This window comes from Schistocerca americana, chromosome 6 (genome assembly GCF_021461395.2).
Source record: "Schistocerca americana isolate TAMUIC-IGC-003095 chromosome 6, iqSchAmer2.1, whole genome shotgun sequence".
NCBI lineage: Eukaryota > Metazoa > Arthropoda > Insecta > Orthoptera > Acrididae > Schistocerca > Schistocerca americana.
In genome coordinates this window covers 484,186,761-484,213,349 of record NC_060124.1, presented here as the reverse complement: position 1 = coordinate 484,213,349, position 26,589 = coordinate 484,186,761, and the positions used below count along the sequence as shown (strand labels likewise).

General features: G+C 39.8%; 1 protein-coding gene across 1 annotated transcript in view; it reads right to left on the bottom strand.

Moving 5' to 3' along the window:
* LOC124619692 overlaps positions 1 to 26,589 on the bottom strand; it is a 73,638-nt gene that overhangs the window by 17,213 nt on the left and 29,836 nt on the right. Inside the window, exons 4-5 of the mRNA XM_047146243.1 lie at positions 23,207 to 23,703; positions 8,619 to 8,718 (exon numbers count right to left, since the gene is read on the bottom strand). Of these exons, the coding sequence (XP_047002199.1) occupies positions 8,619 to 8,718; positions 23,207 to 23,703 (597 nt within the window). The remainder of the gene's footprint in view (positions 1 to 8,618; positions 8,719 to 23,206; positions 23,704 to 26,589) is intronic.

The window sequence follows — 26,589 nt, the reverse complement described above, 5'->3', positions numbered from 1 at the left end:
CAAAGTCTTCGGCATGCAATTCCTGGTGCATATAAATATGGTACGGGTGCAATCGATGTTGATGTAGCATTCTCAACACTGACGTTTTTGAGATTACCGATTCTCGAGCAATTTGTCTGCTACTGATGTGCGGATTAGCAGCGACAGCAGCTAAAACACCTATTTGGGCATCGTCATTTGTTGCAGGTCGTGGCTGACGTTTCACATGTGGCTGAACACTTCCTGTTTCCTTACATAACGTAAATATCCGGCAAACGGTCCGGACACTTGGATGATGTCGTCCATGATACCGAGCAGCATACATAGCACTGGCCTGTTGGGCATTTTGATCAGAATAGCCATACATCAACCCGATATCGACCTTTTCCACAGTTGGTAAACGATCCATTTTAACACGGGTAATGAATCACGAAGCAAATACCGTCTGCACTGGCGGAATGTTACATGATACCACGTACTTACACGCGTGTGACTGTTTCAGCGCCATCCATCACAAAGCGAAATAAGTGGTCGAACTACAACATTCATATTTCTTTATGTACTACACGAATATGTAATAAAATGTGGGTTCCTATTTTAATAAACGCAGTCGATATCCGTTTGACCTATGGCAGGCCATCTAGAGGGCCAACCATAGCGCCTTCTGGTTTCCCCCTTCAAGCTAGACGAGTTTAGTCCTTTGTAGTTTTTTCGTTTGATGCTTATTTCGTGAGATATTTGGCCCGGTCACTATCAGTAATATATATATATATATATATATATATATATATATATATATATATATATAAAGCTTATTATATTTCGTTTGGTATAATTGGTTGTTGCTGTTTTTGGTGGTAGTCTTTTGTCTTGGTTAATTTTTCCTATTCCTCATGTGATTGTTTTACCTTATTATTTAAAGTTTTTAACTATTACTGTAGTTGTTTTAGGTTCTTATTTGGGTTATCGTATTTCTAATTTTGATTTTTCTCAAAATTTATTTTCTTCAAGTATACTTTCTTTTGTCAGATTTGCTGGTGCTATATGGTTTACACCTTTTCTTTCAACTAAGTTTATTAGATATATTCCTTTAAAATTAGGTTATTATTCATCTAAATCATTTGATTATGGTTGAGGTGAATTATTTGGTGGTCAAGGTTTATATAGACTATTTATTTATTTAATTGGTTATATTCAGGGTTGATATGATTCTAATTTTAAGATTTATCTTTTAACTTTTATTTTTTAATATTTATTTTGCTGATATTATTTTTCGTTTACTTAAATAGCTTAAAATTAGAGTGTGACACTGAAGATGTTAAGGAAGTATTTTTACTTTTAGGTATTTATAAATATAGATATATTATTTTTACAGTGAAAATACAATGTTTTATTTTAACTATATAAATTTTAGAAATGTTAACGGAGTTTAACCGCTAATATAAAAAGTTAGTAGCTTTCATATTGGCTTTACATTTCCTTAATTGGAACTTTATAGTTCAATTATATTATTAACAGTAATACGCCTCTTTTTGGCATCAATTAATAAGAATAAGGGTATTTTATTTACCAATCTTCCAGGTCGAAACTGACTGCAAATATTTCGCTTCTTATTCTATTTAAGGTTGATTGATTATATCAATACTTTTTGAATGCAACCCAAATGTTATAATTAACTACAACCCTTCATTCTGCTCATTGTAATGCTCCTTGATTGCATTCATGGTATAGTCCACCTATTAATACTAGGATAAAAAATATTGTTGATACTGTTCAGATTATAATGTTTGAGGTTTTGAAAATAATTACAATTGGAAGGATTAATGCGATTTCTACATCAAAAATTAAAAAAGTTACTGCAATTAAGAAGAATGGCAGTGAGAGTGGTATTCATGCTGATCTTTTTGGGTCAAACCCACACTCAAATGGTGATCTTTTTTCTCGGTCATTAATTAATTTTTTTGATAATGTTGTTGCAAAGATTATAACAATTATTGGGATGATAAATCTAATAAAAATTCTTGTGAATAGAATTAGGATTGTTTTTCTTGATTTATATCAAGCTTTCTGATTGGAAGTCAAATGTACTATTTATACTAGAAAAACAATTATCTACCTCATCAATAAATGGAGATGTATAGGAATAATCATACTACGTCTACAAAGTGTCAGTATCATGCTGCTGCTTCAAATCCAAAGTGGTGTCTTGGTAAGAATTGGTTTATTGAATGTCGAAGTAGACATGTTGATAAGAAAATTGTTCCAATAATTACGTGTAGACTGTGGAAACCTGTTGCAACAAAGAATGTTGGCCCATAAACTGCGTCTGCAATGGTGAAAGGTGCTTCTCAATATTCGTATGCTTGAAGTATAGTGAAATATAGTCCTAGTAATACTGTGAAGAACAGTCCTTGTAATGCTTGAGTATGATTAGATTCTATTAAACTATGATGTGCTCATGTTACTGTTACTCCTGATGCCAAAAGAATAGCTGTATTAAGTAATGGAATTCGTATAGGATTAAAAGGTTGGATTCCTATTGGAGGTCATAGTATTCCTAGTTCAATAGTTGGTGCTTGTCTTCTTCTAAAAAATGCTCAGAAAAATGAAACAAAGAATAATACTTCTGATGCAATAAATAAAATTATTCCTCACCGTAATCCAATTGATACAAATCCTGTATGTAGCACTTGATATGTCCCTTCTCATACTACATCTCGTCATAGTTAGTAGGGTAATTCCAAATCCAGTTATAAATAAGTTAATGTTAAATAGGTGAAATCATTTTGCTAATCCTGATACTAGAACTATTGCTCCAATTGCTCCTGTTAATGGTCAAGGTCTATAATCTACTAGGTGGAATGGGTGATTTGAGTGAGTTGTTAACATAGGTTTAGTATACTTCTCTAGAATGTAAAGTTCTTAAAATTGAGAAAACATAAGCTTGAATTATTGCTACTGCTGATTCTAGAATTAATAGAAGTATTTGTCCAATAATTAATATTGAAATTAAGTTTATTGCTATAGATGGTCCTGTATTTCTTAGTAATGTTAATAGTAAGTGTCCTGCAATTATATTTGCTGCTAGTCGTACTGCTAGTGTACCTGGTCGAATGACATTTCTAATTGTTTCAATTAAAACTATAAGTGATATTAATGCAGGAGGTGTTCCTTGTGGAACAAGGTGTGTAAATATGTGATTGGTATGATTAATTCATCCAAATAACATGAATCTTAATCATATAGGTAGAGCGATTGCAAATGTTAATGCTAAATGTCTCGTTCTAGTAAAGATGTAAGGGAATAATCCTATAAAATTATTAAATAGTATTATAATAAAAATTGAGATAAAGATGAATGTTGTTCCATTAAATGATTTTGGTCATAGTAATGTTTTAAATTCATTGTGTAAGGTTAAGTTTAGTTTATTTCAAATAATATTAATTCGTGATGGTGTAAGTCAAAACATTGATGGGATTAATAATAGTCCTAAGAATGTTCTATTTCAATTTAATGATAAATTGAAGATGTTCGTTGATGGGTCAAATGTTGAGAATAAGTTTGTTATCATTTTCAATTTAAGTTTTTTATCTCAATTGTTCTTTTTTCTGCTCTTTTAATAAGATTTGGCTTAAATGAGAAAAAGTTTATTTGATTGAATAGAATTAATGTAGCCGAAAATATGATGAATAGGGAGAATCATATGAGAGGGGATATTTGAGGGATTTGGATTAAATTTCCCCATCAGAAGTAGTTGTTAATTTACTATTGTTTGGTTTAAGAGACCATTACTTACTTTCAGCCATCTGATGTATTTCAAGGTGTACTAATTGTTTAGTTATTTTAGATTTACACTCTAATGTTATATATTTTAACCAACTCCTTGGATTATCTTAGATAATCACTTGATAAATAAGTTTCTGAAGTTCTTTCAATTGCAATTGGTATAAATCTGTGGTTTGCTCCACAAATTTCTGAGCATTGTCCAAAGAATAAGCCAGGTCAGTTTATTGTAAATGTTCCTTGGTTTAGTCGACCTGGCGTTGCATCAATTTTAACTCCTAATGCAGGAACTGCTCATGAGTGTAGAATGTCTGATGCTCTTGTTAATACTCGTACTTCTGTATCTATTGGTAGAATTGTTCGGTTATCTACATCTAGAAGTCGAAATCTGTCATTTTCTAGGTCTTGTTCTGGTGTTATATAAGTGTCAAATTCTACGTCTATAAAGTCTGAATATTCATATCTTCAGTATCATTGTCGTCCAATGGTTTTGATTGTGATTATTGCATCTACTAAATCATCAAGTAAATATAATAGTCGTAATGATGGATGTGCAATAAAAATTAGCTTAATTGCTGGTAATGCTATTCAGATTGTTTCAATTAAGTGTCCATGAAGTAAGTTTCGGTTTGTATAGGCAATAAATAATATATAACTTAGGGCATTACCTACAATTACTGTAATTAATAGTAATACGACCATAGTATGATCATGGAAGAATGATAGTTGCTCCATTAATGGTGAAGCTCCGTCTTGAAGGGATAAATTTGATCATGTTGCCATTAATTAATTTTTCTAATAAATGGTCAAACCTATATCTGTAGAGCTTAAATCTACTGCACTAATCTGCCATATTAGAATCTAGAAATTAATGGTAATTCTGAGTAACTGTGTTCTACAGGAGGGTTATTTTGTAGCCATTCTGTTGATCATCTTATATTAGCTCTAAATATGATTGCTCGGTTTGTAACCATTCTTTCTCATATAATTACAATGAATATAATGATTCCTACAATAGAAATTGTAGACCCAATTCTTGATACTACATTTCATGATGTATATGCATCTGGGTAGTCTGAATATCGTCGTGGTATTCCTGCTAACCCTAAGAAGTGTTGAGGGAAGAATGTCAAGTTTACTCCAATGAATATAATTGTAAATTGGATTTTTAATCATGTATTATTTATAGTTAATCCACCAATCGTGAATAGAAAAATAAATCCTAAAGCTCATAATAATTGTGGATTGAACTTGAATTTAGTTCCATATAGTGTGGCTAATCATCTGAATACCTTAATTCCTGTAGGTACGGCAATAATTATTGTTGCCGATGTAAAGTATGCTCGTGTGTCAACATCCATTCCTACTGTGAATATGTGATGTGCTCATACAATAAATCCCATTAGTCCAATTGATAATATAGCATAAATTATACCTAATGTTCCAAATGATTCAATTTTTCCTCTTTCTTGACATACAATGTGAGAGATAATCCCAAATCCTGGTAGAATTAAAATGTAAACTTCTGGGTGTCCAAAGAATCAAAATAGGTGTTGATATAAAATTGGGTCACCCCCTCCTGCAGGGTCAAAGAACGATGTATTTAAATTTCGATCTGTTAATAGTATAGTGATAGCTCCGGCTAAAACTGGAAGTGAAAGAAGGAGGAGCAGGACTGTAATAGCTACAGATCATACAAATAAAGGTGTTCGATCTAAAGTTATACTTTCTGATCGTATATTAATTGCTGTTGTAATGAAGTTTACTGCACCAAGAATAGATGATACACCTGCTAAGTGGAGTGAGAAAATAGCTAGGTCTACAGATGCACCCCCCGTGTGCGATAGCTCCTGCTAGAGGAGGGTAAACTGTTCATCCTGTACCAGCACCATTATCTACTATAGAAGATATAAGAAGAAGGGTTAATGAAGGTGGTAGTAATCAAAAACTTATATTATTTAGTCGTGGGAATGCTATATCTGGTGCACCAATTATTGATGGAACAAGTCAATTACCAAATCCACCAATTATAATAGGTATTACTATAAAGAAAATTATTACAAATGCATGGGCTGTAATAATAACATTATAAATTTGGTCATCTCCTATATATATATATATATATATATATATATATATATATATATATATATTACTTTATTTGTAATTTGAACTGTGAGTTTTCAGCCACTTGATTTTTAATTTTTCTTGTTTGGAGGCCTTCAGCCATGAAGGAATTGGAGTTTGAAACTCGTAGTTGTAAAAGTTCGACTATGTGCCGCTTTGGTTGCATATGTGTTATTAAATTACAGTAAATTACAGTTTGATGTGAAACTGACCGGCACCTTATTTGGCCCTTTCCACAATCATAATCACCTGTTCTTCCCAGCAGGTTTTGCGGGTGTTTCAATGTTTTTGTCCAAAATGCAGAATTTTTCTTTTAAAATATGTAGTAGAGTGATTGGTAATGATACTACTTATTAAGAAACACTTCTTTCCATAATATACATTAAAATGAAAATGAAAAACGATGGAAACTGTAAGGGTTTGTGAAACTACCTGCAAGTACTGACGTGATTCAAACCAGCTGTATGTAAAGCCATTAATTTCATAAAACTTAAGCTTTTGTAAGCGAGTAACGTGAGATGTACTCAAACCCTCTTTAAAAGATAACAAAAGTATCAGCTGGCGAGATTTCATTACGTAAAGTCTGCACTATTTTATGAGTGAATGAATAACTATGATTCTTATTTGAGCAACCCTCCTGAAATCCATTGATACGCTAACTGTTCCTACTTAAGCCTACTACTACTCTTGAGTACATTGCTTTTCGAATATCTTGGGAAAAGGTAAGAAATTCTGTAGTAATTGTTAGATTTTACATATTAAGTTAAACAACTTCCGAGAATTCTGTCTGAAATTTCATCAAAACCACATTTGCTTTTGCTTTTTAGAATTTTTGTAATCGTATTAACTTCAGTGAAGGATGTTGGTGCTACTTATAGTTAGTTGTGGAATTACATTTTTAATATATTGTCTTGGTTTTTCAGCTGAGCCATTGAATTATATTTTTGCTGCTACATTTAGAAAGTGATTGTAAAAATTGCTTGCAACTTGTGAATTATCTGTCACAACATTGACATTTAGTTTGTTATGGAATGTTCTACATTGACTGATTGTTCCTTTTTACAATATCCTGTATAATTTTTATGTTGTTATATGCATTATTTATTTCTGTTGAGACGTTCATATTTCTGTTTTTTTTTTTACTTTCCTTAAAGCACTACGCTAATTTTTGTAGTATACAAGCAATTTCTGATCTTGACTTAGTCTGCCATTTATATAAGGTTCCCTCTCCTCCTTCCGCGAGATTCTGATTCCTTTAGTTTCGGTGACTTACTTGTTGTTAATTGAACTTCCGTCTAACTTTCTAACAAAGCAGCTTCCAAATGTTGACATAAATTGGGAGAAAATTGACTCTGACATTAGCATCTATTTGTATGTACATCTCATCACATACCACCTGTCTCAACATACTCTTAAAACATTTTATCCTGTTCTCATTAATAAGCCTCACTGCTTCTTTATGAACCTTCCTTAGGCCTGCACGGTGCCATGTTGTTTACTTCCATTAACTGTGCAGTATGAGCAATAGTCGATTAACAATAGAGAACACATTAATTTTCTTAGTCTGAGCACTGTCTACAGAAATGTTATCAATCAGTGTCCTACTATCTTGTTGCACACGAGTTGGAAAAATGACTATTGAAATTAGTTTGAGGCACTCATTTAATAATTCTAGTTCATTTTTTCTGTCGGTATCTTTGAGAAATCTACATTGAAATCTCCACAAACTACTAACTGTCTAAACTGAAACCTCCACAACTACCAACTGTCTGAGATTGCTCAATAATGCATCTAGATGTTGTCATCAATAGCTGAAAGGTTCCTAGAAGGGATCTGTAGTTATTGTCACCTCAGTTGCATCATGTCTGTGAAACTGTATCCCTTGTTTCACGACAAGACCAAAACGAGCTGCCGGTCTTTTAATTATTTCAACGTACACATTTAATCCCGTCTGGAAAGTACCCCATACACAGTAATACCCCATAACAGAGTGGACAAGAGTAGTGATTGCGTCTCCTAAGTGTACTTATTTACGCTGTTTGCATCAGATTACTACTCTGGCACTGCCTTGGTCGACGTCCATACGAAGAGTTGCCTCTGTAACGACAGCTACCAGTTGTGTCACTCCTAAGAGTAGTCATGTTTAGGGTTCCTAACTACTGTATGCCGTGATATAGGGGTGCAGCCACCCCGGGCGATGGGCTCTCCATCAACAGGTTCTATATGATGCCAGTTTCAGTGGACAGTATCACGTCACTGTTCTTCAAAGAGTGAACCAATGTGTACAACTGGCAGAGTGGTAGAAATTCCGTATACAATGATGTTCTCTTCATAGATATTTTACTGACACCGTTCGTAGAGGGCAAGTAATGACACTGTTCAACACACAACACTTTACTAAAATAAAACCAGCTAAATCTTGTTTATTTTGGTGCCACAGAGTTCTAAATTCCCCATAACACATGTGTACTAATTCCAGATTTCGGTTTTCAGCCATTTCATTTAGTTGTGAATCCTGAAAAGAAAACACATACACATGTTCTAACTACATTTTTCCACCTGATATGAGTTCTAAAAACGTGTTTGCCAGTCGGAACATATATTCAGTATACAGACATATTAACGGTATTGAAGTTTAACTTCCTTACCAACTTACTCACTTGAACGCATGCATACAAAAACCATATTACAAGCCACCTTGATCGAAATAGCAAGACATACACACTTACCGCTACAATTCCAAAAGAATGCAAACAAATATTTAGTGCATTCGTAAGCAACAGGACATAGACAGATGCGCTCAGCACGATTTCCAGGTCATTGATGTACCTGAAAATAATAACGTATTTTACTGCTGTGCTTCATTTATCTATAAGATACACATTATGCGATGACATCTGATCTCTGCCTCGTGATGACTGGGTGTTGCGTGATGTGCTTAGGTTAGTTAGGTTTAAGTAGTTCTAAGTTCAAGGGGACTGATGACCATAGATGTTAAGTCCCATAGTGCTCAGAGCCATTTGAACCAATGGCACCTGATGTATACTTTATTGGTATGTATCACAACTAGTTCTATCATCGCTCATCATCAAACTTTGTATAATAACCGATACTAATAATGTAACTGTTCACTGCTTCCTCGATCCGCTGGCCTAGGGTCATGCCTAGAATTTGATGGTGCCGGGATCTGAACTGGTGCCATCTGCTGGGGCTGGGAGGGGACAACTTACTCTCTCACTTCTCTTTTGTATACGGAAAACTATTAAAGATTTAGTTACAACCTTACACACCTTGAGCGAGACTCTAGAAAGTTAACGACTGAGCAGATGTTGATGGAGCCTGGTAGGGCGATAAAAGCATGAGGTACTTTTATGGTTCTTAGCTCTCAGAAACAGCATGTTGGAAGTTGAATGCAATTGACGGCGAGCCCATACCTCAGTAAATCTTACCGGACAGGTCCACAGCCAGACAGGGCAGACAGAGCGGCCCCTAGTCGAGACAGTTCTCTAGCAGAAAAATTGCTGAGCTACCTGCCATGGCGCCAGTGGAAGGCTGGGCTGGGGGCAATGGACTGTAGGGATGCGTCTACATAGTGGAGTCGTGAACCGGGCATTGTGTGTAGAGCTATGCATGATAAAAATTCACAAGATTTCGTTTTCGCCAGTATTGGAAATATGCCTGTGACCCACTTCCATTAGCCGCCTCGGTTGTATAAGAAACTCCAGCGTCTGAGAAACGTTGAGAGAATCTTTATCACAGCCCATAGCTAGGACTGACATGCTCCAAGGCACAGGCGATTTAAATAAAGATCTTTAAGGTTATATCTGTTCGCTTGTTGCCATTGGAAGCGACACAACTTCGGGGAAAAACATCATCCACCTGTGCGAAAACTTAAAAAAAAGCCAGCAATTGGCAGTTTCTTTTTTTTTACGGAGATGAAGGTTTCTTAACTCTTGCCCTGGTTCGACAGGATTTGTGCTGTCGTCTGGAATGGAAGATTTAGCGCCTCTAAAGCCCTGTGATTGGCGCAAGACGTGGTGAAGGCAGTGTCGTTCGTTCACTTTGCGGGAAAACGGAAATTTTTTATCTAGATAGGTGCGAAGGCAGTCATTAGATTTACTCCTGGTATGCTATACTTTTCTTACAAATGACTTATTAAATAATGTAATGTCAGACTGTTCACTCATATCTTACAATCAGTCACTGCACACACTATACACACATTGTTTCATAACACTTCACTCACTACACACACACACACACACACACACACACACACACACATTGGTGATCTCTGGGCCTTTTTCTGTACCCCAACTTCCCATTTGCTATCCTGAAAAATTGAGTCAGTATCCCTGCATAATGAGTAAGATATTGAGCTCAGAAAGAGGAAGGGGTGTTAGTATAGTGCTGTGCATAGCTTGGGGGTAAATATTTCTAGAAAGGAAAGAAGAAGGAAAAAATAAATAAATAAAGTGAAGGTGTTATGTGGAATGTTGGACGCTTTATAATCATTATTATTATTATTTATTTGTATAACATTGTCCGTCTACGGAGCGTAGCGGTAGTGTTACCGCCTACTACGCAGGAGGCCCGGGTTCGAATCCCTGCAGGGGACTGGGTGTTGTGTGTTCTTCATCATCATTGACTCGCAAGTCGCCGAAGTGGCGACAACTAAAGAGGACTTGCAATATAGCGGCCGAACTCCCCGAATGGGGCCTCCCAGCCTTAATACCATACCATCATTTCATTTCATTTCATTTCATGTATAACATTTTTTATCAAACCCCTGCTCTGTTTTATCTAAGTAATCCTTCAATGTATAAAATGCAGTGCATAACAGGTCTGTACTGCATAACGGTATAGAAGCATCTTCTGGTCGAAGCTCTGGAATGTGTGGTTAGTGCTTGGGACCTGTGCTGAGACTGACTTCACTTGCAAGTAGTTAGACTGGAGAGCCTGTGGCGAATTTCTTACTGTACCAACACTGTGGCTTCAAACTTCTCGGACTGTTCGTTTGCTGAGGGCACACTTATTTGTTTTTGGTTTACCAGTCTCGACGTTTGGTATCCTTGTGCCCTCTGTTGTATAAGTGAGCCAAATTGGTTCTTGGCACGACCAGCGAACGGGTGTGTCACACACTGATATCTACCGTGATTTCAGGACTCTGGTAGAGAGTGAATTGCGATCCGTCTGCCTGATAGCTGGACTGTGACATTTTTTTCATTTCTTCCGTGGCTGCGGTCGATTCACAGGTGCTGCCTCAATGTCTCGTCACCGCCGTGCATTGCTCGACAGCTGGAACTTCACCGCACAAAGTAAACAGGGTAACATACTGCTGCACTGGCCTTATCGGGGAGTACAGATCTCGAACACCACTTGCTCTCAGCTACACCTACGAGGTGTGACAGTAATGAAATTGATGTGAAAAAAAAATGTTGATTACCGTTTTAGTCAAGTTTAGTCTTGTCTCCTTCAAATTAGTTCACTTCTGATTGCACACGCTTTTTCCAGCGCTTTTGCCATTGATGGTAACATTTCTCGAACTAATCTTCTGTAATATCCTCCAAGACCTTCGTCACAGCTTTTTGGACATCTTGAGTTGTTTGAAAATGGTGTCCCTTGACCGCCGTTTTGACTTTTGCAAATAGAAAAATGTCGCACGGAGCGATATTTGATGAATAATAAGTTATGAGGTTAAAAATTGCTCTACTGACAGAGCAGTGCATTATCGTGATGCAGAATCCAATTATCAGCAATGTAGTCACGGAGACGAAGAACTCTTTTACGAAGACTTTCTAAAATTTCTTTGTAGTAATATTGGTTATCTGTTTGTCCAGGAGGCACCCACTCTTTATGAACAATTCCCTTGGAATCAAAGAAGCACACAGGCATGCATTCACTTTTGACTTTGGCATGCGAGCTTTTTATGGTCTGAGTGATCCCTTTTAGCACCATTGAGAACTTTGGCGTTTTGTCTCTGGATCGTACTGAAAAAACCAACTTTGATCACCAGTGATAACACGGCTCAACAATTCCGGATTGATTTCCGTTTGCTCTAACAGATCGGCTGCCATATTTTTCCGTGTTTCTCGCTGTTGTGGTGTGAGATTTTTGGGGACCATATTTGCACAAATCTTTCTCGTACCAAGATCTTCAGTTATTATTAGACGAACCGTTTCTCGATTGATGTTCACTTCTTCTGCAATCATTTTCACGGATAATCTTCGATCAGATCGTACGATATCACGCACCCTGGCCAAGTTGACATCCGTCCTTGACGTTGATGGTCGTCCACTGCGGTCTTCATCTTCAGCATTCGTTCTGCCTTCACTAAACATTTTATGCCAACGAAAAACGTGAGCTCTTGACATAACCACCTCTCCAAAAGCCTTCTGAAGCTTACCGTAAGTTGTCGTCGCGTTTTCACCCAATGTAACGCAAAAAGAAATGGAATACCTTTGCGCAGTATTATGCCGTTCCATTTCCGTGACGATAGACACAAACACGTTTTAACTTATTACAGCACAACTCACAACTGAGCAGTTGCAAAAGTGTGCTTCTTGGACTAGAAGCAGCTTATAGACCAAGGTCAAAGATATTGTGCCTATGCAAGCCCGCAAGGTTGCCACATCTTGCAAAGAAAACCAGTCTCATTACTTTACTGTCGCACCTCGTATATTGAGAAACTTCTGTAGATTATCAATCAAAGTCAGCTCAGTGTCAGATCAATTCTGATTGCGTAATCCACATTTTAGGGCCAGAGTACCTGACTCATTTCAGCCACCCAGGATCCGTGTCCACTTTTCTCTTAACTCAAATGTTAGTTGTTTACAGCATTCAATCAATGACTATGATTTATGTCTGTTTTTTCTTTTGAAAAACAAATGTTGTTAGTAAACTAAATTTTGCATACCTTCTGAATCAATTTATATAGTCACCCCAAGGGTTAGCTTTCATTGTGGCGTCCCATGCTAGGATAACTTTTAGCGTCTCCTGCTGACTTGGAAGCTTTGGTTTTCGAGTGCGGACGATAATTTGAGGATGTTCAAAGTCAATATATACGGCAATTCGGTAAAAATGTAGCAATCTAAGATGAGGAACCACAGTTTGGAAACGACCAAGTCGAAAAGTATGAGCGATAATTTACTCATGTTCCACCTTAGCCTAGTGCAGAACCTAGACTAAGGGCCCCAACTTCCGAACCATGATCATGAGGTACAGAATTCCCTTTGAATACTCAGCAATACCCTTAGGTGATAAAGACTGTTGATGGACCAGTAACGGAGCACTAACTCGATATCAGAGAGACCAAAAATTCTGAGTAACAATGAATTTTACTTACCTGCACAAGTTTCACATGTTGCTACATTTACATTTGTTCAGAATAACGACCAGCAGAGTCTGTGCGGGCATGGCATGTTATCACAAATTTCTGTCGTACCCAATGGTACGCATGCGACAGTATGTGCTGCCATTATGTTCCAAAATGTCACACTAAAAAATCGAACTTTTGTGTGGTTCATAAGGCGGATTCTGTTGGTGACAAAAAGATACGGTCAGTTGTTTTCAATAGACCTTGTGCTACAGACCATTTGTACATCCCACAGAAGGATCGTATTATGGTAACTATCCCGCAGAACGAGGTGAAAGTCTGAATACTACACCTTAGGTAAATGAAGCGAATCAGTTGGTTCTTTCTGCAATAGATGTGGCCTACAGTTCACCTTAAAGGGCTTAAGGCGGCATCATTTAGTTCATTGGCGCTTTCTAGGAAAACCCGAAACAAGTGTTTTTCATATTTTTTTCGGTGTTATCAGTGGATATCTAAATAACAAACGCTCAAATTTTAACGGCATGTTCTGTCCAGGCATTTATCTTAAAATATTCCCTAAGATCCGTATCTCAAGCACCCTTGAGAACTGTCTTGATATTTTTATCCGTTTCCGGGACACAGAGATTCAAAGTTGTCCTACTACTTACACACATAAAATGTGAGACGAAAAATTAATTTATAAAGACACTTTAGGGGGAAGAAACTTGCTTTAATGTGTCTCCATTACCGTTATAAGGTTCTCTAATCCCATGTTGTAATACAGCCAAAGGCAAAATTTTTTTGCATGTGAAATACACTCTTAGGTTTAAAATTAATTTTGGTTATTTCTATTCCACGTTAGTAAACTATCAAAATTTTACTGACCCATAAAATTCTTTTAATGTGAACGACATATCCTGGTGTTTCAAGGAAAAAACGGAACCATGGGAGAAATGCTCCCCTTAGAGCACAAAAAGGCGAATATGCTCCTTTTTAATAGACTGAAAATTGCGGTAGCAGCTGCTTGATTCTAGGTTCCTCGTCACCTTTAAGAATGTTCCCAAAAATTTTGACGTGTGAACATAGTTGCGCTTTTTTTTTACTGATGGAGAAGGAGATAATGGCAGTGGGAAAGAGACAGAGAGGTAATAAATACTGGAAGATAGTAGACAGTGTTTGTACTTTAGAGAGTGTGTAGGAGGCAATGGCAGTATGAGAGAAAGAGAGCGAAACCATGATTGTGGAGCTTGGTTGACAGGGACAGAACAGTCCTACGAAAGTAGTGAATGGCGCAGTACCTGTGGGAGAGAAATAAAGAGAAGGTGAAAGCTGAAGTAGGTGAGAACCAGTAACAATGAGAGACAGGCTCTACCACAACGACTATGAGGAAGAGAGAGATAATGGCAGTGAGAAGACACAGCAACAGTGGGAGTGAATGAATGAGATTGCAGCAGTAAGAGAGAGACAGTGACAGTGAGAGAAGACAGTAGTAGCAGGACAGAACGGAGGAGGTTTTGGCTGAGAGACAAGCGACAGTGGAAGTTAGAGAGATTCATAGAGATGATGACAACGAGTTGGGCTGAATAACTGACTGAGCAAGGACTGACAAGTTAGAGTGGATGGGTATTAGGGGCTTACAGCAATGGACTAGTGGATATGACTGAGTTACAGTTTGGGGAGCTTGTGGGAGTGATAGTTGTGTGTTAAAAAGAGGGCTAGTATGTGCCAAATTTTTTTGGAAAATTTTTATAGATGCTGAGGAAGTAGGATGAGGCAACCCACTTTTCAGTCAGAATGTTTTGAACAGGAGCATACTCGCCTTTCTCTTCTCAGAAAGGATAGTTTTTCTGCTGGTTCTAATGTCCCTGATGTCGTTTGAACAGTGTCGCCAGCAGCGAAAGTTCTTCCCAGGAGATCCTCTTCAGTCTCGACAGGAGTCTTGTAAACCTGACTTTTCACACGGCTTCACAAAAGAAACAAGTACGGCGAGACCTGGTGAACGTACTGGCCACGAACAGTACCCCCTCTGTCCAACCAGCTTTCAGGGAATGACCAGAGTCATTCCGGGGATTATCAGCAGATGTGTCGAGCAAAAGCCAACTGAGTGACCGTGCAGTTTGAGGCACCATCTAATGGATTGTGCTGCCCCTCCCGCCGGAGATTTGAGTCCTCCCTCGGATATGAGTGTGTGTATTGTTCTTACAAGGGAACCTCCCCATCGCACCCCCCTCAGATTTAGTTATAAGTTGGCACAGTCAATAGGTCTTGGAAAAACTGAACACAGATCAATCGAGAAAACAGGAAGAAGTTGTGTGGAACTATGAAAAAAATAAGCAAAATATACAAACTGAGTAGTCCCTTTTGCAAAATATGCAACATCACAGGAAAGCGCAAGCTTAAAAGCGCCGTGGTCACGTGGATAGCGTGAGCAAGTGCGATACGAGAGGTCCTAGGTTCAAGTCTTCACTTCAGTGAAAAATTTTTCTTTCTTTATTTTCGCAAAGTTATGATCTGCCGTTCGTTCATTGACGTCTCTGTACACTGTAATAAGTTTAGTGTATGTGTTTTGCGACCGCACCGCAAAACCGTGCGATTAGCATTTGATCGCAGGGTCATAGGTCAACCGATTCCTCCACAGTAAAACACGTCTGATATATTCTATACGACACTGTTGGCGGTATGTGCGTCACATGACAGGAATATTTTATCGACCCACCTAACTTGTACACTTGCCGAATGGGTAAAAAGATCCTTCTACCTTGCCCGATTTAGGTTTTCTTGTGGATGTGACAATCACTCCCAAAAAAGTGATGAAAACATAAGAGTTTGTCACATAAATTGCAACAAATGAATGCAACAGTTTCACAGTCGCACTGTTTTCCCTGTGTTCTGTCAAAACACATGTTTTTAACGTTTTCAAATTTTTCCGTGCGTAGACCGTCAAATCCTGCATATGTCCAAGCAAATCTGAACATGTCCTGGAGTTTTGGAGAGCGAAGTTGATTATGTGTGAATGCCTGAACTTTGGTAATTGTCTGAAAATTAAAAATTAATCTTGTCACTCGAGGGTAGAATTGAACCAAGGACCTCTCGTTCTCCAGCCGCTCACGCTAACCACGGGACCACGGCGCTCCTGGGCTCACTGGTACCTGTGATGTTGCTTATGTTGCCCATCGACTACTCAGTTTATATATTTTGCTTATTTTTTTCATAGTTCCACACAACTTCTTCCTGTTTTATCGATTGATCTGTGTTCAGTTTTTCAAGACCTATCCACTGTGCCAACTTATAACTAAATCTGAGGGGGGTGCGATGGGGAGGTTCCCTTGTTAGCGTAAGTTAAAGTTTAGTGTGTAAGCTGCGGAACCGCTGACCTCAGCAGTTTGGTTCCCAAGGAATTCACACAATTGAACATATTTTTGTCAAGCAAACTGCAGGCGGAAATTCCGAAATAGTTAGCTGGGGCCATAGGCACAGCAACGGTTTTAGGAGAAATAGTGGCGGTAACTCGAGTCCGTGATAGGAGAAAAATATTTTTCCCTGACGTACAGCGAAACTGTAAGATGGTTCAAATGGCTCTGAGCACTATGGGACTTAACAGCTGACGTCATCAATTCCCTAAAACTTAGAACTACCTAAACTTAACTAACCTAGGGACATCACACACATCCTTGCCCGAGGCAGGATTCGAACCTGCGACCGCAGCGGTCGCACAGTTGCAGACTGAGGCGCCTAGAACCGCTCGACCACACCGGCCGGCCATCTGTAAGAATTGTGGGAAAGTTGGACATGGAGAATGGGGCTGTAGACAAAGTGAAGGGCATAATATGGTAGGACTTATTAGGAATAATCAGTTGTTGAACAACAATGATAACGCCAGAAGCGCTGATCGGTGCTCCTAGTAATTTTTAACGTGACTGTAGTGTATGCAGAAACGGAATCTTGCTTGATTGGCATAGTGGATGGAAGTTTTTAATACAAACAGATGCACACGTGTTTGTGGTAGGTTGGGACGTCGTGGGCAAGAGCCAGTTAAACCCTCTTCAGTATATGTTATGTGGCGTTGTGGGTACGGTGCACATTCGCTAGGTTTCACAATATTATGTTTTCAGTTGGGGGCAAAATGTTCTACGAATGTATTGAAATTTTATCTCACATAGGTGACTGCGCCATCTTGAAGTTACATTTTCTTTATGACTTAAATTGAACTTGGGAAGCGTGTCACAGGACTTCGTGGGACATTGTTCCATCCGGGGAAAACAGTCATCAGTGACACATTACAACAAGGTTCACCTATCTTAAAAGATGAACCAATTAGGCTGTATCCAAGCACACTAAGGTTCACTTTGCGTAATACAGTACTGCAGGATACATGGAAACTGCAAGGATTAGCGTAGTAACAAAGTACCCTATAAGGTAGTGTGTGTAGTTGTGCCACTGGGAGAAAAACACGAATTACATAAAGCAGGATTTTATTTTTTCCACCAGAGCATTTTACTTCTATGGATGGCAGGCAGTGACTGGTTAGTACCAGTCGGTGTTGATAGTTTTGGGACCAAGGGCATGGATTTCTCTAAAGATTGTCGGTCGCTAATTTAAATGTTCTAGATAAAGGTGATCTTGGTAGGATCAATTTGGACCCTAACTATAAGCAAGCCACCAGTATAACTTCAGAAAGTGAAGCACTCGTAATGAACAGAGGAAACAGTGATGGACTAATCATTAATAGAGTTTAAGGGGTTATTTAGTCCTCATGGGTATTTACCAGCTACCCTGGTGATGCAACACAGAATCACAACTCTGAATGAATGAATGACCATTATGCCACAAGCTACATCAGGTGCCCCATCAACTACAGCTACTGATGGAGCAGTACACTGATGAGCAATTAGGACACAGTGTCATTGAGGAATGTACCCACTGATGGGATGTCAAAAACGATCAGCATATTCCACTGCAAAGGCTACCGGTTGCCAGTAACCCTTTTCAGATGATTTTAGTGGATATTTTAGGGCCTTTTTCACAAACACCAGCGTGGACTGGCGTGACGCTGCTCGCTCTTCCCATTGGCGCGCGGTCAGTGCCTGCTTGATATTGTTTTGCGGCGCTGCGCTGGTTGGAGGCAGTCGATGCAAAGGACTACATAGAAAATTTGACACATGGAACTCTGGTGCTGATGGCCAAAGTTGTTAAGGCGACCGATGGTCATAAGCGGGAAATCCGGACTAGAGTCGCGATCTGGTACAAATTTTCAACTTTCACTACTGGCTAGTGGATGTATACCCAAACAGCCGACTTCAAGTGGTTATCATTCAGCGAATAAATATCTAAAAATTCAGGTGTCTGTGTGGATACTGTCTTCGAAATATGTTGCGAACAGAGTTAGTTGTAAGAAAGAAACAGACCGTCATGTATAATGCGGCTGTTTCTCACGCATCTCAGTGTTTACGACATCATATCCCCTGAACTATGTGACGGACAGTGAAATAATATTGTAGGTACATTCCGTGGTAGAGTGGATAGTTTCTGCAAAATGTGTTGCCAATTGACTTAGCAGTAAATTAAGTAAAAATTGAAACGTCGTGCGCGATGGGCAGTTTTACTGCACGAACGGCGATAACGTAGTAAGCGACAAACTTCCTTTGTTTCTTCATTTTCTGATATGTGTCAGCGAGGAAAAGTTCCATTAAGCTTTCAAATAATGTGCAAAGTCGCTAAGTGTTCTCATTCTCAAAGACGGGATGAATATATGATGCGTATTTGCGCGCATTGCGTTACACGGTCTTATCAGCCTTACACCCGCCCCTTTGAGAGATAGATGGTTATTACTCTCACACTTCTTTCCAGATAGCAAATGATGTGTATACCAAGTTTGGCTGAAATCCATAGAGTAGTTTCTGAGGAGATGATGAACAACAATACTTTACAGATTTGTCTTGGTAGTGCAGTGAGGTGTGGATTTGTTTTGTTTAGATTCGCAGTGTGTTGAAGATTATGTGTTTTTTATTTACCTTATCGTATGAATGTGGTGTAGTAAGGCGTCGAGTGTTTTCTGGTGGTATGACTGTGGTCACAGCTGTGGAAACAACATCTTTATTTTGCGAAAGCAGCAAATAAAGAGGAAAGAATATATTTACAAAGTATTTGGAAAAATGAAAAGTATACGGAAAAATAAAAACCTACAGTAGGAATTAAAGATCAGGAAGAAGAAATGAAAATTATGGGCTTTGCTGCTGGCATTGTAATCCTGTAAGAGACAGCAAAGGACCATGAAAAGTAGTTGAAAGGAATGGACAATGTCTTGAAAGGAGCATGTAATATGAACATCAATAAAAGCAAAACAGGAATAATCAAGTACAGCCGAATTAAATCAGGCGACGCTGAAGGAATTACATTAGGAAGCGAGACAGTTAAGGAGTAGATGAGTTTTGTTACTTGGACACCGATATTAACAGATTATGGCTGAAGTAGAGAGTATATGTAATGCAGACTGAAAATGGTAAGAAAAGCGTTTCAGAAGAATAAAACTTGACTGAAATCGAATATAGAATTAAGTATCGGGATTGCCTTACGGAACCTATTTGAATGGAGTGTAGCCATGCATAAAAGTGAAACAGTTTAGACAAAAAGAGAATAGAAGCTTCCGAAATGTGCTGCTACAGAAAAATGGTGATGATTTCATGGATAGGTCACACGACTGATTAGGTAATACTGAATAGAATTGGTGAGAAAAGAAATTTGTGGTACAACCTGACTACAAGAAGGTATCGGATGACAGGACACAATATGAGATCTCAAGGGATCACCAATTTAGTGTTAGAGGGAAGTGTGGGGGGTAAAAACCGTAGAGGGAGGCCAAGAGATGCCTTTAGTAAGCAGAGTCAGAATGATGTAGGTTGCAGTAGTTATTCGGAGATGATGAGGCTGTTACAGGTTAAAGCAGTAAGGAAAACTTGATTAAACCACTCTTCGGAATGATAATCACAACAGTACCAACAACAGCAACAAAAGTGATGAAATGTATGTTGCAATTAATGGTATACTGATTTAGGAAGGGAATATCGTAACCATATCTGCAAGAACAATGGCACGTAGAATAGTGTGTAACGCTAACTAGGACGATCGAGAGTTCCACAGCGCTGTGTGAAATGCAGGGGCCACAGCGGAGGGATGTCAGCAGGACATCCTCGCACCATACCATATGTCTAAAAGGCAGATACACACTGGTTGTACTCAGTATACGATTAGGTGGCAGTTATCATGAATTCTAAGGGCAAAGGCGATCTAAGGCTGCAGAACCTTTGGACCTGCAAGGTAGGAGAATACTGACAACTGGTAAGATTTTGGGGCCATGTTTACGGCTTCAAGCATCTATAACAGCAGTACTGAGCCCGATACATTCACTGCTGTACCTTCCCAACAAGGCTTTTGTAAGTACACTCAAGAGCCAAAGAAACTCGTACATCCACCTAATATCGTGTAGGGCCCCTCGCGAGCACGCAACACGACGTGACATGGACTTGACTAATGTCTGAAGTAGTGATGGAGGGAACTGACGCCACGAATTCCGTAAATCCGTAAGAGAACGAGGGGGCGTAGGTCTCTTCTGAAGAACACGTTGTAAGGCATCCTAGCTATGCTCAATAATGTTCATGCCTGGGGAGTTTGGTGGCCAGCGGAAGAGTTTAAACACAGAAGAGTGTTTCTGGAGCCACTTTGTAGCAATTCTGAACCTGTGGAGTGTCGTGTTGTCCTGCTGGAATTGCCCACGTCCCTCGGAATGCACAGTTGAGATGAATGGATGCAGGTGATCAGACAGGATGCTTACGTACGTGTCACCTGTCAGAATCGTATCGAGACGTATCAGGGGTCCCGTACCACTCCAACTGGACTCGCCCCACACCATTGCAGAACCTCCACCAGTTTGAACAGTCCCCTGCGGACATGCAGGGTCCATGGATTCATGAGGTTGTCTTCGTACCCGTACACGTCCTTCCGCTCGATACAGTTTGAAATGGCACTCGTCCGGCCAGGCAATACGATTCCAGTCATGAACAGGCCAATGTCGATGTTCACAGACCCAGGCTAGGCCTAAAGCTTTGTGTCGTGTAGTCATCTTCGGTACACCAGTAGGTCTTCGGCTCCGAAGGCCCATGTCGATGATGTTCCGCTGAATGGTTCGCACGCTGACATCTGTTGGTGGTCCAGCATTTAAATCTGTAGCAATTTGCGGAAGGGTTGCACTTCTGTTACGTTGAACGATTATCTTCAGTTGTCGTTGGTCCTGTACTTGCAGGATCCTTTTCCGGCCGCAGCGATGTTGGAGATTTCATATTTTACCGAATTCCTCATATTCACGGTACACTCTCGAAGTGGTCGTACGGGAAAATCCCCACTTCATCGCTACCTCAGAAATGCTGTGTCCCATCGCTCGTGCGCCGACTATAACACCAGCAGCAGTAACCGATTTAACAGCAGCGCCAGAGATTTGTCGTTTTATATAGACGTTGCCGACCGCAGCACCATTTTCCGCCTGTTTACATATTCTGAAATTAAATATGCATGCCTATACCAGTTTATTTAGCACTTTATACCTGCTCAGAGCTTGAAGTTCCTGCACAACACCTTCAATCTCTTACCCCTTCAGTTCTCTAGACCAGTTTACAGCAGCACATAAGGGGTGTACAATTGCATGGCAAAATATTTCAATAAATACAGTAGTTCTCAGTAGGTACGACCAGCAAATGACAGTGATACACGTCTCAATTTTCTGTACCATTTTTGTTCCGGTTCTAGTTTGTGCAGCCTATGGCTACCTATGTGGGAAAGCCCCCATATGGCTGAAATCCCTGTCCTGCATATACTGACCGAATGGCTCGCTTTTAGAGTGTTAACAGATCATTTGGAACGAGAAGAGGACGCAAATACAAAATTTGCACACGCTGCAACAACGCTATGTACGTGTCTAGTAGTGCTTGTCAGTAGTTGTTTGCTACCCGCCGACTAATACTCGCAGGTAACCCCAACAGAATGTGACAGAATTACTGGTTAGTTTTCTCGGGCTGTAACGCGCCAGCCAGTACCCAGCAGGCTCCACGGTCAATTGGGTTCCTAGGTGTCTTTGCGAATCCACAGAACCATCGTTCGTATAAAAGGTGGACAAGAAAACCCTGGAAATATAAGCTGGATTGATGGCGTTGGGTTCTCACCACTGGAGAATGCAAGGTTTACGTGTCGCCGGATCGTAGTCGTAGAATACGGAGCCAACCTTGTAGGATGTTGGGGGTATTTTAAGATGCAGTACAGTATCACAACATGATTCTGTATGCATTTGTCCAGTCCTGCAGACCATATTTAGGCGATAAAACACGATAAAGCACACCATGCTCACCAAGCGAATGCTTTCCACAAAAAGGAAGTAACCCACTAAATGGAGTGGGCTGTGACCTCTGCAGATAACAGCCAGATTGATCCAGCTTGTGACCGGTTAACACTTGCTTGCAGAAAGCATCATCGCACACTTGATGACCTTAGGAGAGCCACTTCGAACATCGGAACAGGGTTGAGAAGCAACATCTCGAATACCTGATAGACAGCATTTAAGCATTAAATACTCGTGATTTTAAGAAGGCTCATATTTTCAGCACTGCTCGTCCCCCCACCTTCTTCTCCCCCCCCCTCCAGATATGTTTGGCTCTGAGTACAATGGGACTCAACTTCTGAGGTCATCAGTCCCCTAGAACTTAGAACTACTTAAACCTAACTAACCTAAGGACATCACACACATCCATGCCCGAGGCAGGATTCGAACCTGCGACCGTAGCGGTCTTGCGGTTCCAGACTGTAGCGCCTAGAACCGCACGGCCACTCCGGCCGGCACCAGACATGTTTACAATTATGCATGTGACATAACTGGTTTTCAGACATTTTATATGGTTTATATGAGTGAGTTGTCACAAATGTTAGAATATATTTTAGACCTTAAATGAAACAGATACTTACGTTAGAATAACTTCATGATGTTGTATGTTCTTCACTAAACTGCTGTGTAGTTTCCAGTACGTGTCATGTCTATCCAGAACGAAAAGATTGCGCTTACTGTCTGAACTGTACTCGCTGAACACGTAGGCTGTTTGTGATATGCTCACTTCATCAATACTCCTTTCCAGAGCTTGTAGCCCCTTGTCTGGCTCTACTTTTTCTCGCTCACGAGTGTTCGAAAGCCTCATTCCAGCGATATTCTCATTCAGAACAGCTATTTCACCTGCTGCATAGACTAAGAGAACTATCAGAATTATGTCTATCAGGATGCTCGTCTCCGTAGCAGATCCTATGCAAAACGCCTCGATGGCGTAGGTTATTTCGTAGGCAGGCGAATGTTGCACTTCTACGGGAATCCAGAAGATGAGCGGCCTGGTGCCGTTCTCGGCTGGTGGCGACGTGAGGTTCTGTATGAATGGGTCTGCCATCCACAGCATCACCGTCACCGCTGGCATTGACTGAAACACAGAGGTTCGCTTTTCAACTTCAGATCCAGTACAAGAAGTCTGACATAGTTCTGTCGAATTCTCCACTCTTTTGTAAACCTAACGTCTAGTGCCAGCTCTCGAAATGTACCCAATCTGTCGTATGGGGACGCAGTACAAGCTGGCACAGACTGCATGTCTGCCAGAAATCCCAAATAGACAGGATCAAGGATTCAACGTGCCCCCATCTTCTACAGCACTGGAGTGACGTACGAATGATGATACTGCAGGTAGTGACCCAGCCAGCATGGCTGCCAGATTTTCAATCTTAATGGCTAGAAATCTATGTCCCATAATGGTGACAGTTCATTAAACCAGGATGTAAGCTGCAATCAAAACATGAGTGTCTCTATATTTATGTCATTGATATAAAATTTATGACTCAGTATCCCTGTATCCCTGTACAAAGAATTACACACATTTCAGTCACAAACGGTAAGAGGATGAAATACTTGCACAGTAAACGTCTACTTTCTTGTGTATGATCGACTTCTGCGATGTATCTGAGTGTAGAAATCACAATGCTCGTAGAATGTCTCTCTCAAAGTACAAATAAATGGTGTCATCTCCCACTTACAACGGAACATAATCCTCTTTGACAAAATGTTCTTACGTCATGTAGTGTTATGTTTACACATTATTTAAGCACAATGAATCTGTAGCATTGTCCTCACAGGCTTACATATTACAACTAGCAGTTGCACGGCAGTAAACCCACCAAGTTTCTTCTGCACAGACGCATACAGACATTTTTAAACTGTAATAATAATTGTTATTGCATTGTCTGACCGGCAGAGGGTGACGGGGTACAAAACTGAATGAGATCTATAAAAGAAATTACACAATTCTATTTAGAGCATATCCTGTAGTTAATAGGGGATTGTACAGAAATTTAGGTTACTAATAAATAGACATTGGTTAGTATAACATCTGAGATGAGCATTACTTAGTCTTAAAGTATCTTCTTACGAGGTTCTTCACACACAGTGCAAAGATGCTTTAACAGTATGTAAAGATTTACGGTTTTAATATATACATTTTGTTCATGTGCTGTTTGGTAGCGGAATGGTGGCCGAGCGGTTCTAGGCGCTACAGTCTGGAATCTGCGACCGCTACGGTCGCAGGTTCGAATTCTGCCCCGGGCATGGATCTGTGTGATGTCCTTAGGTTAGTTAGGTTTAAGTAGTTCTTAGTTCTAGGGGACTGATGACCTCAGAAGCTAAGTCCCATAGTCCTCAGAGCCATTTGAGCCATTTTTGTAGCGGAATGGTCTATATGATTTCCTTTTATATCGGATTTCAGATACAGTAGCGTACATCTCCTCTGACAGTGCACGTGCACGCAATAGGAGATTTCATTACAAATCATATTAACTGTACGTTATTCCTCAAGAAACATGGAAGAAAGGATTATATTTACAACTTATGTGTAAAAGATAACACGGAGTCACAAAATAATTCTTTACTTTTGCAGTAGTTAGGAACTAAACAAATGTGCATATTGTAACACTGGAAGCTCCATAAAGCATTCTCTTGTCGATTCTAGTGTCTATACAAAGGTTGTACCGAAAATCAGATGTGTAACACCCGCATACCTCCTTACAATATGTGTTTGAGGGTACCTGCGTCACACAGCCACACAACCACGTGCCCACACTCCCTTTGCGTGGAAGGAATGATATGAGGTAAACCTCCGTATTAGCAGCTCTTATTTCCTGGTGTGGGATGCATGTGGGAGGAAGTACTGTGTTGCTTGGAACATACTCTATCGGATTTTCAAAAGTAAGTCGTCTCCATGATGCAGAACGCTTCTCTCGCAGAATCTACTACAGGAGACCCCCTGAATACATAATTGTGTGTATGTCGTTAACTTTGGGTCTATTAAGGTGACCTGATAATGGTTCCAAGCAGACAAGCAATTTTCGCAAAGAAGTCGGTTGAACAAGTGTTCTGTAACCCTGTTCTTTCGTGAATGGATTATATTTCATTATGATTCAACCAAACGAATCTGAGCCCATGGCATAGGCTTTTCGCTTATAAAGTCAGTCCACTTTAGATCGCTCCTGACGATTGCCCTTACGCATAATGTGGCAGTCATTGTTTCAACCATATTGTGAGTCGTACAGTGCAGGATGTCTTCTTCTCCCTATGTGCAGTACTTCACATTTGTTTACATTCAGTCTCGGCACCAGTCGTTGATCCTCTGCACCTCACTACAGTTTTCTGATGCTGTTATCCCCTTATAGGAAACAACACCGTCCACGAACAGCCTACAACTACAAAACTAATCACATACTCCACGGTGTACGGTGTATGGCAGAGGGTACGTAACAAAAGTGTAATGGTTTTTTTCTGATATTCCACTCTCATGTACTGGTACAGGAAGAAAATAGTTGTCTGTATGTCTCTCTACATGCTTTAACCACTCTTATCTCATTCTCAAGAATGGTACGTCAGACATACGACGGTGGTGGCACAATGCTATCACAGTCTTCCTTTAAAGCAGTTTATTTAAATCCACCGAATAGGTATTTGCAGAAATCTTTTTTTCCAGCAATTCCACGAGCTTTTCTGTCACTTTTAAGAAATGAATCTATCTATCTGATATGAGCCTCACAGCATCATGGAGCTATAAAGACTATCCAGTGGATCACTTACGTGAATGCAGCTGCTTGCATGGCAGCCACAACCAATCACGTAAAGCGGTAATGTCCGCCCCCGGTAGCTGAGTGGTCAGCGCGACAGAATGTCAATCCTAAGGGCCCGGGTTCGATTCCCTGCTGGGTTGGAGAGTTTCTTCGCTCAGGGATTGGGTGTTGTGTTGTCGTCATCATCATCATTTCATCCCCATTGACGCGCA